Below are 19396 nucleotides of genomic sequence, written 5' to 3'. Positions count from 1 at the left end.
CCCACCTCCACAGTGTCATGGCGAAAGGACGGGGTCACCTTTCGGAGCAGCACCACTCGCCCTATCAAAGCAGAGGGAGAACGCCACACCCTGCTGGTCAGGAGTGCCCGTACGGCTGATGCTGGTCTCTACACTGTGTGCGCCACCAATGAGGTGGGCGAGGCTTGCTGCAGTGCCATCTTGACTGTGCGGCCTGGTAAGTATATTAAAGTATATGAGGTGGAGGCAGTTCAAGGATGCCAGGCGGCGGAAGGGCTCCGCCTGCCCTGGCCAGCCTGACGTTTTAAAGCAAGCGAGTTTCGCACAGCTCCACACAAATGTGGGAGAAGCCGTTTCTAGCCTTGATTTTTAGCGCTGGGTGTGTGTGTGGGGGGGCCTTCTCTGCCAGCCTTGTTCCTACTGCTGCTGGTTATGATGAAAGAGACAGGAGGCTGCCTTTACCTTACAAGGCTTGGTTTAGGCCAGCCTGCCTGACAAACAGCCAGCAATCCTGAGTGAGGGGGAAAAGAGGGAGAGAGCTTAGACTGCTCAGCACCAACCACCAGGGCGAAGGAGGGGAGGGGCAGCTGGCCCAAGGTGCCTTCAGTCCTGGCCAGTGTTCCACCCTAAGGACCCCACAGGGAGACCTGTGTCGTGACTGCACTTTGTCAGAGTTTCTGGGCACATGCAGATCAATTATCTGAAATGATGCAAATGAGGTCATGCATGGGTTGTTCTGAAATGTGATTCCAGAGGGGCTGGGCTAGGCTTGATAAGGCGGGGAGATGCCTCCGTCAGCTTGCAGCTCCAAGGGGAAGGGGATTCCGACCGAGCAGGCTGCTGGCTGTTTCTTCACGGGCCTCTGGCAACTCTTTTCCAGCGGGATCTGCTTGTCCACTCATCCAGGGTCTCCATCGTGTTGGACACCACCTCTGAAGAGAATTGGGTATTTTGCTTGAACGGGGCAGATAGAAATACAGAATCTGAGAGAGGGAGAGGGAGGGAGACCCCGAACCCAGGGTCCTCATGGCTGCATGGATTGCCGATCTGGGAGGGAAAGATGCCTCATCCATTCCCTGCTTTTTAAGGAACAGAAGAGTTCCAAAAGAGAGAGGAGAGGGAGTGTGGGCACTACTTCTGCCTGGAGAACAGACTTGCCATGTGTGTGTGTGTGGGGGGGGAGCAGATTCTCTTTCATGCATTAAGTATCTCTATTTCATCTAGACAATACAGAGTTAGGGGTATCCCAGAGCATTGCTCCCCTTTCTGCCTTACAGGGCCCATACCTGCTGCCATAGGCAGGAAACAACCTGTTTTTGTGTTTGGGTGCCTCTGTGGGGTGGGTACCATCTTGATCTATAAGCTCTCAAAAGAGTGGCCTCTTGTAGATGCCCAGGACTCTCCCTAAATCTTACCTTGATGTCTAGATAGGTCAGGGTAAGAGTGACTCACCTTCTAAGGTTGCTTGACTTCTTAACAAGATCTTGTTGGGACTGGGTGGGGGAGGGACCTGGAAACCACATGACAGGTCTCCACAATTTCCCCTCCAATCCATAGAGGGTTATTTCCCCCTTTCTGTAGCAGAGCATGGTGTGGGGCTTGGAAGACTAATCCCTTTGTCTGGGACAGACTCTGCTTCCTGGGTTGGATCTGTGCAAGAGGCTAAAAAACCCCTTGCAGTCTAGCTAGTACCTAGCATAGAATCAGCAAGTCCCCTTCCTGTCTCTGTATACAATTAGTTTGTGGTAAATAGCCCCCCCCCCCCACTGAGCTTGAAGGATGGCATTGGACATCACTGCCATTTAGACACACTACTCTCCCCACACCCCATCCTATGGCATAGACTGTATCCACCAACTCTGGCCCTACAGCAAGGACTGTGGTGTGGGATCTGTCCCAGACCCTCCCCACCATGCATACTTGGCATATTATGATTGTCCCAGCTACGAATGTCACCTTGCCAGGAATGCCACTGCCAATATGAAAAGATAGTTGTCCTATCCAAGCTCAGAGCTGGGTCTGATCTCTCTCTCTCTCTGTGTAAAAATTTCTATATCACCCCCACACTGTAATTGATGTACTACTTCTTAGCAAAAAAAAAAAAAAAAAGAGTTCTCAAGGTGGTTTACATCGCAAGAGGAACGAGGAAAGCGGAAAGCATTCCCTGTCCCCAAAGGGATCACAATCTGAAAAGTAATACAAGGCTGGCACTTTGTCCGTGGGAGGGCCCCTATTCGACTCATGCTGTGCTGAGTTGAAGAGGGACCGTTGTTCTTTGCTGCTCAGCGCAAGAGAGCCATCACTTCAGAAGTTGCTTCTTTCCCAGTTAACCATGGCAAATTGACTGCTTTGATTAAAAACCATCTCTGTGCTGTTTGTTATGTGCAGAATGTATTGCTTATATTAAGCAATACATGCTGTACATCACACACAGTACAAAGATGACATTTGATCAAATAAGATAAGCAAATTGTAAAGCAGAGGAGAGCTGGTCTTGTGGTAGCAAGCATGACTTGTCCCCTTAGCTAAGCAGGGTCCTCCCTGGTTGCACTTGAATGGGAGACTACATGTGTGAGCTCTGTCAGATATTTCCCTCAGGGGATGGAGCTGCTCTGGGAAGAGCAGAAGGTTTTGAGTTCCCTCCCTGACTTCTCCAAGAAAGATAGGGTTGAGGGAGATTCCTGCCTGCAACCTGGGAGAAGCCTTTTTAAAATCCTCAGAACAACTCTAAGGTAGGTTAGCCTGCAGGATGGTGAATGGCCCAAGGTGAACCTCGTGGCTGAGGGAAGTTTGAGAACTAGCATACTGTCTGATCCGATGACTTTAGCAATTGTCACCTGAGGATAGTTTTGGACAATTTGTTGCCAGAGAGAATTGAGCTGATAGTTCCCACATGAAGATTTCACTGATATGGAGCCAAACATCACATTCAGAAATGTCCCTAAGTGGGTATACCATTTCAGAATGTCAAACGTTTTGCTATGTAAAAAAACATTTACTGTTTGTGGAGAGCTGGCATGCCAGGATGAAGAGTTCTTGTTTAGCCCTCTCTCTGGTGTTCTAGTTTTCTGTGCACAGGGCATTTTTAATGGGGTAGCATTCAAATATGTGAACCTTCAACTATATTCTGAAAGTACACTCCTAGGAGGGTTGTGATCACTCTGTGATATTTCTCATTGTTTGATTCTGCTCTAAATCAGCCCCTAGGCTCCATCCAGCAGAAGCAGCAATTTGAGACAATGCCGTTCATGCTAGGTTAGGTACAATGCCCTAATTGCAAAATGGGGCATAGTGGAACAGAAGGGGAAAGAGGGATAGAACTGATGTGGTGTCTGTTGACTTAGATAACGGGGGAGGAAATGGGGACCTGGCATCCATGAGAGCCACACAGGGCCAATATTTATATTAAAGGGCCACTGTTATATTATATGTCTGTTGCTTCCCCATGGCTCCATCCCATGCTGCTCCTGTAACATTGGAATGAGGAAGGTTGTTGGAGAAGGGTTGACAATGTGATTACAAGCCAGACTGAGAACCCTGGGGGAGTGTAGCCATAATGTTCCTTTATTATAATAAGGGAACTGGCCTTTAATCTGAAGGCCCTTAGCAGATGTTGCCTTCATCTTTTTTATGCATATCTCTACAAGAAGGCAATTTCTGCAAGATCCCAACCTATCTCAGTGAGCATCTATGGCCATTGGGAACGACCATGCATTTTTAAAGGATGAGGTAGAAGTCTGGTCATTTGTGGATGGTCCCTAAAGACTGCATAAACAGCCAGTCATGCATTCCAGTGGCCATTTATGTCATTCTTTTTTATATGTCCCCTCCCTACAATGGTATCTTTTAAACACAGCAAGCATAAATCTTAACTTTTAGGAAGTGGAAGGGTGCACTGGTATATCACGCAGGAAGTTAGATTCTATAATGTACTCTGTGCTTGTGTCAACTAAAGTCTGTGGATCAAGCACTCAGTATTGGATGGTGTGCTCAGTCCTGGTGCTGTTTTTCCCCTTTGGCTAGAGACATTTCTCCTGCTCTTTTGTGTTCTGCTCAAGCTATATCCCTAACACTCTTTTGACTGTCCAGCTCCCCTAGAGACCCACAGCCGATTGGTGCCATGGCATGAGATTAGTAGCCCTGTCACATCAGATGAAGAATACCTGAGCCCATTGGAGGAGTTCCCTGAGTCTGGCACCCCTCGGCACCATCCTGTCATGAGAGTGCAACCCCGCTCTGAGACCAGCTCTGCTCCTGCTCACGTGGGCATCAACTTCAAGGCTGCACCATCCTTTGAGGTGAGAGGGCAGATAGACTAGGTGGTGGTTATGGGGTGGCAAGGAACTTACAGCTTTGGCATGGCTTAAGAAGCATCCAGGCTCTAAGCAATGCTCCCTCTTGGACTGAAGTTGGGGCTTTTGACAGGTGCTGGCAGAGTCCCACTACCCACTTGCTTGGGCACTGGGGGGCAAAAACCAAGCTCCTGATTTTGCTCTATGGAAGGCACTGCACCTGTTGACATTGCCCTGGCAGAGCTTGCCCCACATTTTTCTCATGCCTGCACTCTGCCCTCAACAAAACCTGTGTCTCAGTTCCCTTTGTCAGTGGCATAATCTTGATGCCTTCTCCTACAGGTGGCACTGAGTGATCAAGCAGTACTGGAGGGACAAGATGTGGTCCTGCGCATTCGGGTACAGGGAGAGCCCAAGCCTATTGTGCACTGGTGAGTGGGGTTCTGTGGGTATGACATGACTTCCAAAGTCACTGTATTCTCCTGGTACCATGTTAGCAGGGGTGAGATGTGGGGGAATTTCCTAATATTGTAAATAACCATTCATCTGGTCTCCAATGGAGAGCAAGAATCCAGGCAGAGGAGCTTTTGTGAACAGAGGAGAGGATTCATTCTTTTTCCCTCTCTGGTCTTTAGTATACCATGACTGATTCAGTTCGCCCCCTGATAACTGAGCAAAGAAGCACCTTTTAAAGTGGCGATTCTCTTATATTTAGCATGGGGAGAGCAACTGGCACTCTCGAACCCCAGCATAGCATCCCTTCAGTGGCCGTTGTTGGTATCTGCCTTATGTTTCTTTTTAGATCGTGAGCCCTTTGAGGACAAGTGACCACCTTATTTATGTATTATTTATTTTTCTTTGTAAACTGCTTTGAGAACTTTGGTTGAAGAGCAGTATATAAATATTCTTCTTCACCATTGACTAATGGTTACATAATATAACCATAATATATGTTAGTAGTTAGTTAGTAACTCTACATGTTTGTAGAATTATTGGCAAAGCTGGTCTTTCACTTCCAAAGGGTACCAGGTCCAGCCTGAGAATGGTTGGTTTGTAGTGGAGCTGCAAAAAGGAAACTAAGTTTGAACATTTAGAAAGTATTTAGGGTCAGATCTGAGATTGGCTGGCCCAGGGCAGAACGGAAAATGAAGCAGCAAGGGGGAAATGGGACCCCTGATCTTCTGGGCTGGGCTGCTTTTATTGTACAAAAAGTGTGTTTGCAGCAGCAACAGGGTGTGGGGGCGACCAAGGGCAGAACCAACCATATGGATGAAGTATGTTGCTTCATTCTGAGACATGTTAATGTGGAGGTGGGGAGGTGAGAAGAGTCAGGCTGCAGCAGGACAGGGGAAGAAACATCACTTGAAGCTGGATGGGGTTGCAAGCACTACAGGTTCTCAGGCCTTCTCTTCTGCCCCTTAGGCTGAAGAACCGGCACCCAGTGAAGTATGGGCGGCGCATTTCTGCCAAGGAGGAAGATGGCGGATCTTTTTGCCTACAGATCCACATGGTGGAGTGCACAGATGCTGGCTATTACGCCTGCAAGGCCATCAATGAGTATGGCACCAAGCAGTGTGAGGCCAAGCTTGATGTGCAAGGTATCTTGGGGAGCCACAGAGCATGGGGGTTCATGCTTGCCTTTCATGGGGTGACCTCTGAAAATCTTGCTTGCATGCCTGCTTCATCCCTTCACTCATCCCTCTTGCTGCTCCCCCATGTGAGCATGCTTCTCACTTGCCCTCACCTCCACCAGCCTCCAAGCTACCATCCCTCTGCCCTCCAGTAGCCTGTGACTGACTCCATGGCTGCTTGTCTCCATATTTGTTGTTACCCTACCTCCTGCCACTGGAGCATATGATCAGCAGTAGACGTCGTCACAATTTTGCCGCTTCCTCCTTATAAGCCTTAGGAACGCTGAGGCCTAGTTCAGGGCTCCTGCCTGACATTGTTTCTTCAAGGGCCTAATCAAGGGGGTTTCTGTGGGATATTTTGGCAAAGGCCCAACTAAGGGGCAGTGGGGGGTGAGAAACAGAAATGAAGGCAAGAAGAGGTCACACATGCCCAATCATAACAATTCTTAGCATTTATATAACATGCTTTATGAGGGTTCAGAGCACCTCACAGACATTCTCTCAGGAATCCTTACATGATGCCTGTAAGGCAAATTATTCTAATTGTGCAGTTATGGGGCTGTGGCTTGCCTGGGGTCTCCTAAAAAGTTTGTGGCAGACGTGAGGTTTGAAGAAGGGACATCTTTGTTCACTGCTCAGTCTCTTAGCCACTATCCTATATTACAAGCTTATATCTGTTTTAAATCACTTTAGTTGGCTTGGGCAGGGCTTGCTTTAACTTTTAGGCACATGTGGTACACCTCAGGAGGCAGATCTGAAGTACTTTTAAAAAGCAACAAATTACTTAATTTATTATTTTTACCACTGTGTGGGGTGTGGGGTGTGTGGAGGCGGGGGCGGTGTGTGTGTCTCATTTGAATTTTCTTCCCAAGACACTAAAATATCTTGGACTGTCACTGGTCATGGCTTTCCCCCAAAGAATCCTGGGAAGTATAGTCTGGTAAGGTGCTGAAAATTCTCTATACAGACCTCTAACACCCTCTCAAATATCTGGGATTTTTGGAAGGAGGAAATGAGAGCCAAATTAAACACAATATAGAGTTGTATGTCAATTCCCACAAATTATTTAAAAATGAAACCAGCGTTGTCATAAGAAATAAGGGAAAGGGGATGCTTCAGGGGCGTATCTAGGGAAAATAGCGCCTAGGGCAAGCACTGAAATTGCGCCCCCTGTCCAAACATGTGACACCCATCTTTCAGATAACTTAACCATAATATCAGCTGAAAAATACAAGTCAAGCTTGTTAATCAGGGGCGTAACTATAATAGGGCAAGGGGAGACAGTTGTCTGGGGGCCCACTGCCTTGGCCCCCCCATAGGCAAGTCACATGACTGACTCCCCCAGCTGCACACCCACCTGGGCTTGCTTAAATTGTATTCATCCTCCGAAATTGATGTGAGTGTTAAGACCTGGAGCTACCAGAACAGCATGTCTTTCTCTAGTACCATTAAAAGACTTGCATCGTCCACAACCTTTTAAAAAACAGGTTAGGATGATGTTCTATTGTGGCACATACGTTATATATCATTTAAGATTTCTTTATTTCATGAGCTGAGCTTCAGTGAGGGTGGGGGATTTTAAAATCTTGTCTCTGGGCACACTCCAACCTTGCTACGCCCCTGTTGTTAATCTTTTAATATTTCAAGAACTATTTAGCAGTGGTTGTAGCCAGACCAAAAAATGCTGGAAAACTACAAATTTCAGTATGCTGGGGCTCATGAAATACCCAAATACTATGTGGAGTTGTACTTGGAAAACTAAACAGAAGTGCTTGTCTAATTCTCTACTAGGCATTGTAGCATCACTATTACATAAGTTTTAAAAATAAATGGAGAATTTGACTTTTCCCAGATACTCTGAAAATAATTAAAGGATATGAAGAGTAAACTGTGGCACTGCTTAGAATATATTCTAGTATTTCAGAAAGACAGTTAAAATGAGAGAGAGAGCAAGAAACTCCCAGTGGGCCTTAATACTAAGGATTTCACACTGATTCAAAGACAAACTCATCATTAATAGCCATATTATTAAGACATCAGATTTAACTCACTTATCACAAGAAGCAAAGTAAGAGCAAAGGAATACAACCCTAGCTCATAAGCTTCAGCTCAGTATTCACAAGCCCTGATTCTCTGTACCTAGTGCCAAACTGAATATGTGTACAGTGTTATAGTATATTAATTTTTTTTAAAAAAGATTTTTACCTGAAGCCCCTTTGGAGGCCTTGCTAAAGGCCATGGGAGGGATCTTTAAAGTTTTCCTTTCCCCTGCTGGCCTCTAGGGCCTTGCAGGGACCATTTGAGCATGTGCAGTGGCCATTTTTTTAATGGCCGCTGAAAACAAAATGGCCACCACACATGCTCAAATGGCCTCTGCGAGGCCTGGCATGGCCTAGGGCCTCACAGAGGCCATTTGAGCATGCATGGTGGCCATTTTGTTTTCGGCAACCATTTTTTTAACATTTTTAAAAATGGCGTGCCCCCCTTCAAGTGGTGCCTGGGGCACATGCCCTGCCTGCTCCACCCTAGATATGCACCTTGCTTCACCGTTTCCACTCCAGCTGTTTTTCTGCTGAAACCTTCCCTCCCCCGAGATGCATTTCCATTTGCAGGGACATGTTTGCTCCGAGAGGTGGAAAAGCAGCTGGGTGTTGGCATGTCAAGTGAGCAAACAGCTAGAAGGTCTAAGTGTACACACCCAGACCCCACTATTCTTCTGTTCCTGATTGCAACCTCCAAGGTTGAGTTTATTTTTTTAAAGAAGTGCAAAGGAAAGAAACATAACTGAATATCATGTCTTCTTTTGCTCTAACCACTAAATCAGTTTAAGTATAAAATGTGGATCTGCTCTTAGCCACTAGTAGGGAGCTGAACCATTAAACATTTTGGTTCAGCTCCTGTTCAGGTTCATCAGTATTTTTTAATCCTCTGGGTCAGGCATTAACTTTAAAAAGTGGTTTGGTAACCAATTCAGACACTTTGAATCAGTTTTGAACTGTTTTAGATACCTCTGATGCAGAATAATGTCAAACTATTTGCTTGCAATATAAAAGAAGTACCATGGTAACCGTTTATTTATGCATTTTTAATGCTTTTACAGACCAAATTTATACAACAGGATAAACAAAAAGGAAAACAAAACTTTAATCAGACGATTGCAAGATGATGGCCAGATTATTGAATCACTTATTTTGAGCCAATCATCATGTTTTGTGTCGAGATGCTCAGTTCTGGTTCTGGACAACCAAGAGATTTTGGGTGTGGGCCCAGTTCTAATTCACTCTTTTCGCCTCCTTGTGCTGAGCAAAATTCCCTCTGATTGGCCCATTGATCCACCTCTTGGGAAAGGAGAGACAAGCAGAGCTGCCTTTCAGATGGCAGAATGGAAGATGCTTGCAGGGTTCACTCCTAGGGTCACTGAATCTACAGAATGTTCCTAGGTGGCATTTTTACCTAGACAGGGAGAAGAACCTGACACTTCCTGTGATGGGCTTTGCCTGGCTTCAGTGTGGGACAGATTGGTCTTGGAGCTAGTAGGAGGCATTGTCAGGCTGTGTGTGTGTGTGTGTGTGTGTGTGCGCGCGCACACACACACATTTATGTGTCAATGCATTATGCTAACCCTTTGCTTCGCCAGACAGTGTCTGCATATGTGTCTTTGCTCTGCACACCTTTTGCTTAACCGAGCATGTGTGAATTTGTTTGTGCATTGCATCTGTGTCACCATGCTACACTAACCCTTCGCTTGCTGACTGTGTTTTTGTCTGTACAGGGGGAGTGAGCTAAGGTGCTGCTGGCCCCCGGGCCACTCTAGCCAGACACCTTGGGCAGTTGCCTCTGCTCCCAGCGCGACTGAACAAACCAGGCTGGCAAGGCTTGGCTCCTGCCCCCACCCACTGGATGGCCAGCGCCGAGACTCACCTGGACCCACAGGGCCTGGTTGCTGCCGGGGGAGGGGATGCAGTGGGCGGGAGAGTAATGCTGGGCTCCCCTTAGCTGTGTGAGCGAACTAATCTGTGGCATCTCCTTAGGGCTTGGGCAGGAAGCTGCTAAACGAATGGGTCTCCATGCAGTCTACTCTAGGGCATCTAGTTGCAGTGCTGGGCACCGTACCAGGCATTACACTTCCAGGTGCTGATGGTGTGTAATCCCGTGCCGACATCCATTTCTGTCTGGCCTGAACTGTGGCCAATGTGTGGTGCTCTCTGTTTCCGCCATGTGTCCATGTCTCATTGCCCCTGTTTGCACACTCCTGTTTCTAGGGGCCTAGGGCAGAGCACTGAATAATCTGTTCCCTTGCTAGCCTTCAAGAGGCTTGTGCTCACTCTTGGGACCCACACATTTTAAAAAGACAGCTTTGATAGGAACAGGCCACATCTGGGCCGTCCTATCCCTCAAAGCCAAGAAGGTCTCTGTGAGTAGAAGACCACACAGTTTAGCATTGCGAGAGGCAACCATCCCTATCCACACAATGTCCCTCTTCAGCACAATATCCTAGGAAGGGACCCTTGCCCCATAGTTGCATGGGATAGCAGTAGCTCTGGGAAGCAAAGGGAGCCCATAGATGTGAGTCTGCTGAGCTGTGGAGCATCTCTAAAGGAGGAAGCCAGGGATACATTCTCTTACTACTATTGTACACCCCACCCCTGGGAGGGTCTCACAGGGGCTGGGCTATAGTGAACCCCATTTTTTGTAGATGAAATAAAGTCTGTTTGGTAAAAGTGCTGTGTGGTTTGTTCCTAGCACAGAGCCCCTGTCTCCCTCTTCCCCATGTCCCCTTTTCACTCCCACATCCAGCTTTTGTGTTTTTCACATTCCACCATTCTTCCATTCAGGTTTAATTTGCTTCTGCATATAGCTGCTTCCCTCTCTCCTATCATTCATTTCCTGTTGCAATGGTTACTGGGTTGCCAGCCTCCTGGGAAAAAAGCTATTTCAATTGTGACACATCTTGACAAGCGTCCCACTCCTTTGAAGGAAGGGAAAATGAACTCTCAGCTTTAATACTTTGTTGAAGTAAAGAGTATATATAGAAGTATTTGCTGTAATTTTCCCTAACTTGCTAGCTTGAAGTGCTTGGGATTTATTTGTTGGTTCCCTGTTGCATGGAGGAAATGTGTCCCTAGATTTAAAACTATATTAACATACTTGCTCTGTGAGATACACTTGGTTCTTAGTCTTGCATATTGGTTCAACTCTGGCATTAGTGTTATTGGATCAAGTTGTTTCATTTAGTTATCTGTAGTGGCATTTGGTGTCTGAGATACAGGGGGAACAGGAAGCACCAGTTACAGATACTTCCTGTTCATTTGCATCTTGAATATCTACTCTGGCCAATTGTAGATGAGATGGCATCATTTTCCTCAGCGAGTTACACATCTCTTGCTGGTAGTTAGTTAGGTAAACCACAGACCTACCTTGGAAGAGTGCTGAGGTTTTAGATGTCTTGATTTATTATACTCAATTCTTTGGAGAATAGGCCTTGAGCATAGCTAGAAATGTGGTGAGTGAGGTAGTTGCCTGGTAGTGAAGTCCAACTTCATGGCCCCTTTCCTTTTGAGAAAATTCACCAAAGGCATCAGAGCATTGTCGTGCACTTACTAGTAGAGGCGGGGAGAGAATCCTATCCGTTACTCTTGCTGACAGCACTAGTCAAGATCCTGGTCAGCTTGGCAACCTTATTTAGCCGCGAGTGCCCATTGCATGCTTTCCCTACCTTGTGCCCTGCATCCTTTCCTGTTTTTGTTCCATTGCTCAGAGACGCATCTCTCTCTCTCTCTTCTTTCTCCGTTTCCTCCTCCTTTCCCTTCCTCCTCCCAGTGCACCCTGAGACCCAGTCCCTGGCAGTGCTGGCACCCCTACAGGACGTGGTGGTGGGGGCTGGGGATGCAGCTATCTTCGAGTGCCTGGTCTCTGGCCCCCCTGATGTGGATGTGGACTGGCTGTGGCGGGGACGCCTGCTCCAGCCTGCCCTGCTCCAGTGCAAGATGCATTTCGACGGGCGCAAGTGCAAGCTGCTGCTTACCTCAGTGCATGAGGATGATAGTGGCATCTACACATGCAAGCTAAGCACAGCTAAAGGTAAGGAAGGAGAAGATCCTGCACTGACAGGGGTCAAGGTAGTCCAAGGGAAAGAGGCTGCACTGAGGCCAGTTAAAGTATGTGTGCAGCTAAGATTGCCCACTTTCCAACCAGCCATAGTAGCTGTGCCATTAACAGCAGCTTGCTGTGCAGGTAATAGTAGGTGAATAATGTTTATCTTCAAGTCATGACAAGCTTAATCTGCTCATTCCAATTTATCAAGATGCTGTTGAATGAATAAGAAATGACCTAGATGTCCCCCCCACCCCAGTCAGTTAGCAACCCTGTTTGCAACGGGTACTGTGCTGATACAGTCTGTCTTCCAATGTTTAGCTAGTGAAAATAGGCACACATGTTAGAAGTGTTAACGTGTACTTGTATTACAGTTCAGTGGAAATCAGGAAGCATTAATAACCTGCTGCCCTAGGGCCTGGGACCTGGAATGCCCCACTGAAGAATTGTGGAAACCTTAACCTCAAAAATGTGAATTTCCCTACCTTCTAAAAAACATATAGTTACATACCGCTTCTCAATTTTTCCCATTGTGCCATACAAATGCCTCTCCGAGCACACCATGTTGACTCAGAAGTGTTTAATGGGGCGTACACCCAAGTTAAAGCATATTGGATTACAGCCTCAATACTACAACTTTCCCTGCCTGCACAACATGCCCAGGAGCCCACACAAACATCTGCTAAGCTTTTCTCTCCACAAACACACTGATTTCATCACTTAGCAGCTTGGTGGAGGAGACAGGATGGTGCTGGCAGCCAGGAGCTGATTATAGCTGCCTCTGCTCCTACAGGCTCGGGAGCATGGATGCTTCAGCTGACTGCCAGAAGATGCCAACACTAGAACCAAGAGTGAATAGGCAGGGAAGATTCCTCCCCAAGGAAAGTTCATGCAGCAGCTTTCACCTCTCCCTGAAAAAGCACAAAAATAGTGGTGTGCTTGGGGGCTTTATATACAGCAGGCAGGTGGAGGGCATAGGGTACAAGGTGTGAATAACCTGTGAGTTTGATTTGTACTGGGCAAGTGCAGCTCTGTGCATGTCTAGAAAAGACATATAAAGAACAGTGATTATGGTGAGTGGCTATGTTTGGGCTAGGACCAGCCCAGTGGCTCCTGCCACACTCCTTGTTACTCTTTTTCGAAAGGGCTTGGGCAGCTGGGCTTCGGAGAGTACAGTAACAATGGGAGAAGGCTCCTGATAAGGCCTGGACATCTACAGATTTCCAGAAAGTGGAGGGAAGAGCAGATTTTGGGAGCAGAAGAAGCAGCACCAACAAGAGCCCTATTTAGACATTATGCTGAACACTTGTATGAGTGTACAGTATACACAGGTACACTTATTCACACGTTATGTTAAACACAGATATAGCAGTACACTTCTTATCTGTACCATGCATTTGAGGCCCCCGCACCCAGGTCCACTTTTTAAATGAATGCAGGTACAGTCATTCACACAAAAACATGCATGAGTACAGACATCTGAACACAGGTACAATACAATAGCTCAGGAGTTCAAAGGTTAAGTCAGTGAACACAAGTACAGGGCCCAAAGTGGGCCTGGAAATTCCACCTACAGCACTGTCAGTCATCCTCCCTTTGGGTTCTTCACACTTAAGGCGCTTGTCTGAAGAGACTCTAGTGCCCTGTGCCCTAGGGCAGCTGGCTGATCATGGAAACGGGGGTGAACATGCACTTAGACCTTAAGCGGCCTTGCCTCTATTCCCTAGCAAACCACAGCAGTGCCTGCCCTGAAACCAGAGTTCTTCAAGATGCAGAAGGGTGGGGGAAGGGTGTGTGTGTGTTACCACAGCTTAACCAATTTTAGTACACCAAAACATATTTATTAAGACTAGGGAAAGACAGTGCAATAGGAGAATGTGGAAATACAGCAAGTTGTACAGCAAAAACAAAATGTATAAACACACACACACAGTCCCGACCCAGGCTCACCCGTTCCCAAGGACACACAGAAATAAGTGATTCACGTCTTCTTTTGTCAAAGCACATGGAAGGAGAAGGAGATGGAGCTCTAAAGGTTTTCATCCAGTCTTGAACTTACGTTCAGACAGAGGCGTAACTAGGGAAAACGGCGCCCGGGGCAAGCATTGAAATTGTGCCCCCCCCCACCCCCCAACATACTACATTATACTTAGGTTTTTCCTCACAAGCGCCCGCTGCTGCCGCCAAGCCAGGCCACTGACTGGCCACCAGGCGCCAGCAAAGCAATGAGGGGGCACGCGGGCGGCGCGGAAGGGACCGCTCGTGGGGGAGGGGGCGCCGATGTGCTCCCTCGACTGCTGCAGCACTGCTGCACTGAGCAGGAAACATTTGTATTAACAAAATTTTTTTAAAAAAATTTAAAAAAAATTGTCATGGCGGTGCCCCCCACGTGACCAGAAAAGATGGCGCCCGGGGCACCTGCCCCCCCTGCCCCGCTATAGTTACGCCTCTGCGTTCAGAATACCTTGACACCTTGGTATTATGTCTTGGCACCCAAGATCATAAGGAAGCAGCCCCTCTGCTCCCCTACGTCAGTATAATAGCCCCACTTATGTTTAACTAGGCCTCAGAATTGAAGTTCCAGTAGCTACCTGAGATAAGGGAGCTAGGCTATCAACTGCCCTCCTTCAATTTCCTCAGATGCTGCAACAGGCACACAGCAGAGCTGGTCTTGTGGTATGACTTGTCCCCCTAAGCTAAGCAGGGTCTGCCCTGGTTGCATATGAATGGAAGACTTGATGTGTAAGCACTGTAAGAGATTCCCCTTAGGGGATGGAGCCACTCTGGGAAGAGCAGAAGGTTCCAAGTTCCCTCCCTGGCAGCATCTCCAAGATAGGGCTGAGAGAAAGTCCTGCCTGCAACCTTGGAGAAGCTGCTGCCAGTCTGTGAAGACAATACTGAGCTAGATAGACCAATGGTTTGACACAGTATATGGCAGCTTCCTGTGTTCCTGTGTTCCAGACCCCTGTGCTGGGGTCTTTTGGTTTCTTTTTCTGTTGAGTGAGTCCATCTTTATAACCACAGAATTTCAGTGGCTTGGAAGCATTTTCCAAGGAGCCCAAGAGACATGATGCGATTCTTTTTCTATGGCAAAGACTACTGGCAAATTACTGGTCTTGCTTTCTTTCTAATGAGTGGTTCAGCCTGGTGGACATGACATCAACTTCCTCCCCTCCTTTGCCAGGGAAGGATCTATCTGTCCTAGGCAGTTAAGCAATAAGGAAGCAGAAAGTAGACAGATCCCAAGTGGTGATTAGGAGGATTTTATATAAGAGTTGAATATATGAAGCTACCTTCTACTGATTCAATACTGTCCACACTGTCTGCCAGCAGCGCACCAGGGTTTCAGGCAGGAGCCTTTCCCAGGGATTGAACCAGGGACCTTCTGTATGTAGAGCAAGTGCTCTGCCTCTGATCTACAGCCCTTCCTCAAAATATAGCTTCCTAGATTCTGAGAAATCCTAGAAGTTGTTATATATATTTGGAATAGGCAAACATTTGGAAAAGTATGGTTTCCCAAAGAGCTAGGCCTGCACTCTTGCCTGTTGTACACTTTGCACATGCAGGCATACATTTAGCATTTGTATGCATACATTTAGCATTTATATTTATATTCTAAATATATATATATAGAATGTTCACAGCATTCCACATGCACTATCTCAGTGATCTTTACCATAAGCCTGTATGGAAAGTCAGTATTATTATACCCGTCCTGCAAATGGGAGATGGGGGTTAGTTTATTTTATTGTCAGATTTGTAGAACACCTTTCATTAAGGTGTAATAAAGGAACCTGAAGGAACAGGTACGCAGCTTGGGAGTGCTCTTGGATCCAGTTCTCACCCTGGTATCGCAGGTGGAGGCTATGGCCAGGAGCGCTTTCCATCAGCTTAGGCTAATTCGACAGCTGCGTCCATTCCTTGAAGAGAATTATCTCAAAACAGTGGTGCATCAGCTGGAAACCTCCAGGCTTGACTACTGCAATGCGCTTGAAGTGGGGCTGCATTTGTACGTAGTTCAAAAACTTCATTTAGTTCAACATGTGGCAGCCAGACTGGTCTCTGGGGCAACCCGGAGAGACCATATTATGCCTGTTTTAAAAACAGTTGCACTGGCTGCCGATATGTTTCCGGGCAAATTACAAAGTGCTGGTTATTGCCTTTAAAGCTCTGAATGGCTACCTTAGAGAGCTCCTTCTTCTGTATGATCCCCATTGCACGTTGAGGTCATCTGGAGAGGTCCGTCTCCAGTTACCACCAGTACATCTGGTGGCAACTTGGAACCAGGCCTTTTCTGTAGCTGCTCCTGGGTTGTGGAATGCACTCCCGGCAGATATCCGCAGTTTAGGTTCACTGTTGGCCTTTAAGAGAGCCCTGAAAACTTATTTGTTTGGCCTGGCCTTCCAAGGTTTTTTAATTGTTTTAAAAGTATTTTGATTGGTTTTAAATGGTTTCTTGAATGCAGTATCTATCTATCTATCTATCTATCTATCTATCTATCTATCTATCTATCTATCTATCACATTTATATCCTGCTCTTCCTCCAAGGAGCCCAGAGCGGTGTACTATATACTTAAGTTTCTCCTCACAACGGTGTACTACATACGTAAGTTTTTTCTCACAAAAACTCTGTGAAGTTGGTTAGGCTGAGAGAGAAGTGACTGGCCCAGAGTCACCCAGCTAGTTTCATGGCTGAATGGGGATTTACTCGGGTCTCCCTGGTCCTAGTCCAGCACTCTAACCACTACACCATGCTGGCTTTTAAATTTAAATTTAAATGTCTTTTGAACTTGTTGTACACCGCCCAGGGCCTCTGGATGGGGCAGTTTATAAATGTAATAGATAGATAGATAGATAGATAGAATCCCTAGGCAGTTTACAGTATCTTTAAAACAATACAAATATATTAAACAATTAAAACAATAAAATTTTAAATTTCAATATTAAAAATAATACCAATCCATTAAGGTTTTTGGAAGGGCGGTATAGAAATTGAATAAATAATAATAATCATAATAATAATCATAATAATCACACAAAAACACAACAGATAAAGTAGCTTGCCTAAGGCTAACTCTGCTGAGCTCATGGCAGAGGTATTATTTAAACCACGGACTCAGGCTAAAGTAGGGGCGTAACTATAATAGGGCAAGGGGAGACAGTTGTCTGGGGGGCCCCTGCCTTGGGGGGCCCCCCAGAGGCAAGTCACATGACTGACTCCCCCAGCTGTGCACCCACCTGGGCTTGCTTAAATTGTATTCATCCTCCAAAACTGATGTGAGTGTTAAGACCTGGAGCTACCAGAACAGCATGTCTTTCTCTAGTACCATTAAATGACTTGCATCGTCCACAATTTACAAAACCTTTCAAAAAATAGTTCAGGATGATGTTCTATTGTGGCACATAGGTTATATATCATTTAAGATTTCTTTACTTCATGAGCTGAGCTTCAGTGATGGGGGGGGGGGTTAAAATCTTGTCTCTGGGCCCACTCCAACCTTGCTACGCCCCTGGGCTAAAGATCGTCAGTCAACAGCTTTTAAGAGAATTAAAATGGTCTGAGGGAGACCCTGCTTCCTCTGCATTAGCCACATATATTTAGCCACATATATGAGCCCCTGGTGGTGCAGTGGTAAAACTGCTGCCCTGTAACCAGAAGGTTACAAGTTCGATTCTGACCAAGGGCTCAAGGTTGACTCAGCCTTCCATCCTTCCGAGGTCGGTAAAATGAGTACCCAGAATGTTGGGGGCAATATGCTAAATCATTGTAAACTGCTTAGAGAGCTCTGGCTATAAAGTGGTATATAAATGTAAGTGCTATATATTTTAATCCTTTGTTGCCTCTTGGTCAAACAGGTTTTGCAGGTTTTTGAAACAATAACCTGCAAAACCTTTTTACCAGATGTCAATGTGAAGTGAACATTCACATCATAAGCAGCACAATCCCTCTTTCAAACTGCCTTCAACTTGGTGAAGATACTATCTTTTGTCCCCAGCCTCAGTGATTACACATACAATAGATCTTACTACCAGCAAGCTTCACAGAAAGCCTTATAGGGAAACAAATGCCTTCCCCCCACCCCATTCCTCTTTTCTCTCTCATTTTCAGATATATTCCAGTACATCCCATGACAGAGAACTAGCTTACAAACCAATAAGCTCTATTAAGACATTAAGCTGTATCTTCATTCAGATAAGTGTACATATGTAAATGTTGGCCGTACATATGTTCATTTAAAAAGTGAGCTTGGACAAAAATCCCTAAAATGCATGGTACAGATAAGAAGTGTACTTCTGTACTGATGTTCAAAATAATGTGTGAATCACTGTACCTGTGTACATTGTAAACAGATTGTATGAATGCTGAACATAAGGGTATTCACACATGCAGCCTAACCCAGGCTAGGGCAGCACAGCATGGGTTAGGCTGTGCATGTGAAGCGCTGGGATCGAATCCGATCCTGGCGCTGCTGCCCCTGCACTAAGCCCGAGTTTTAAACCTGGTGTTTAGCTGAGGTTAAGTGAACCTATGGTTTGCTTAATCATAGCTGGGATCCGGTGGTGGAGCCAGACCATGAGCGGCCTGTGCCCGGCCACTGTGGCGGCCCTGCTCTCACATACACCCCTCCGGTGTCTGATGTCAGACATGGGGGCTAACCACACCCCCACATCAGATGCGGGGCGTGTGCTCTGGCTCCCGAACGGGGCTGCGTGGCATGGAAGAGCAGGGAAGAGCCGCTCCTGGCCACACTGTGAATGCAGCGCTGGCCATTTAAATCCCAAACAGGGCCGCACGGCCCTGCTTGGGAGCTAAACCAGCAACCCCCATGTCTGATGTCAGACGCAGGGGGCATGTTGGGGCGTGAGGCGTGGCCCCTGAGGGGCGGTGGCCCGGGTTCTTTGAACCTGTTCGCCCAATGGTGGCTCCGCCCCTGCTGGGATTGTTAGCCAAGGTTCAAATGGCTTCCACCGAGCCCACCATTTCCAGCAGTGAATGGGAAGGAGTTGCTGCACTGAGTGTTGTTCTAGCTGTGCTCATGTCCTGGGGCACCCTGGGATCAGGGGAGTAACTATAATAGGGCAAGGGGAGACAGTTGTCTGGGGGCCCACTGCCCTGGGGGACCCCCCAGAGGCAAGTCACATGACTGACTCCCCCAGCTGCGCACCCGCCCGGGCTTCCTTCAGTTGTATCATCCTCCAAAACTGATGTGAGTGTTAAGACCTGGAGCTACCAGAACAGCGTGTCTTTCTCTAGTACCATTAAATGACTTGCATCACCCATAGTTTACAATTTGCAAAACCTTTAAAAAATAATTTAATTTATTGGGGCACATAGGTGTTATATACATATATAAATTTCACTATGCTTTTTGTTACCACTATTCAGCCTCATTTAAGATT

At 46.7% G+C, this 19396-nt stretch overlaps 1 protein-coding gene across 7 annotated transcripts in view; it reads left to right on the top strand.

The window, feature by feature from the left end:
• Positions 1-19396, top strand: part of SPEG (striated muscle enriched protein kinase) — a 164949-nt gene that overhangs the window by 79572 nt on the left and 65981 nt on the right. For all 7 annotated transcript variants that reach the window (XM_053284322.1, XM_053283565.1, XM_053285046.1 and 4 more), the window contains 5 exons: positions 14-196; positions 4069-4277; positions 4614-4702; positions 5694-5869; positions 11723-11983. In XM_053284322.1, the coding sequence (XP_053140297.1) occupies positions 14-196; positions 4069-4277; positions 4614-4702; positions 5694-5869; positions 11723-11983 (918 nt within the window). The remainder of the gene's footprint in view (positions 1-13; positions 197-4068; positions 4278-4613; positions 4703-5693; positions 5870-11722; positions 11984-19396) is intronic.

The sequence above is a fragment of the Hemicordylus capensis genome, chromosome 1, assembly GCF_027244095.1.
Source record: "Hemicordylus capensis ecotype Gifberg chromosome 1, rHemCap1.1.pri, whole genome shotgun sequence".
In the NCBI taxonomy this organism is placed as follows: Eukaryota; Metazoa; Chordata; class Lepidosauria; order Squamata; family Cordylidae; genus Hemicordylus; species Hemicordylus capensis.
Note: the sequence above shows the minus strand (reverse complement) of the source record. Positions and strands in the feature narration are given on the sequence as shown.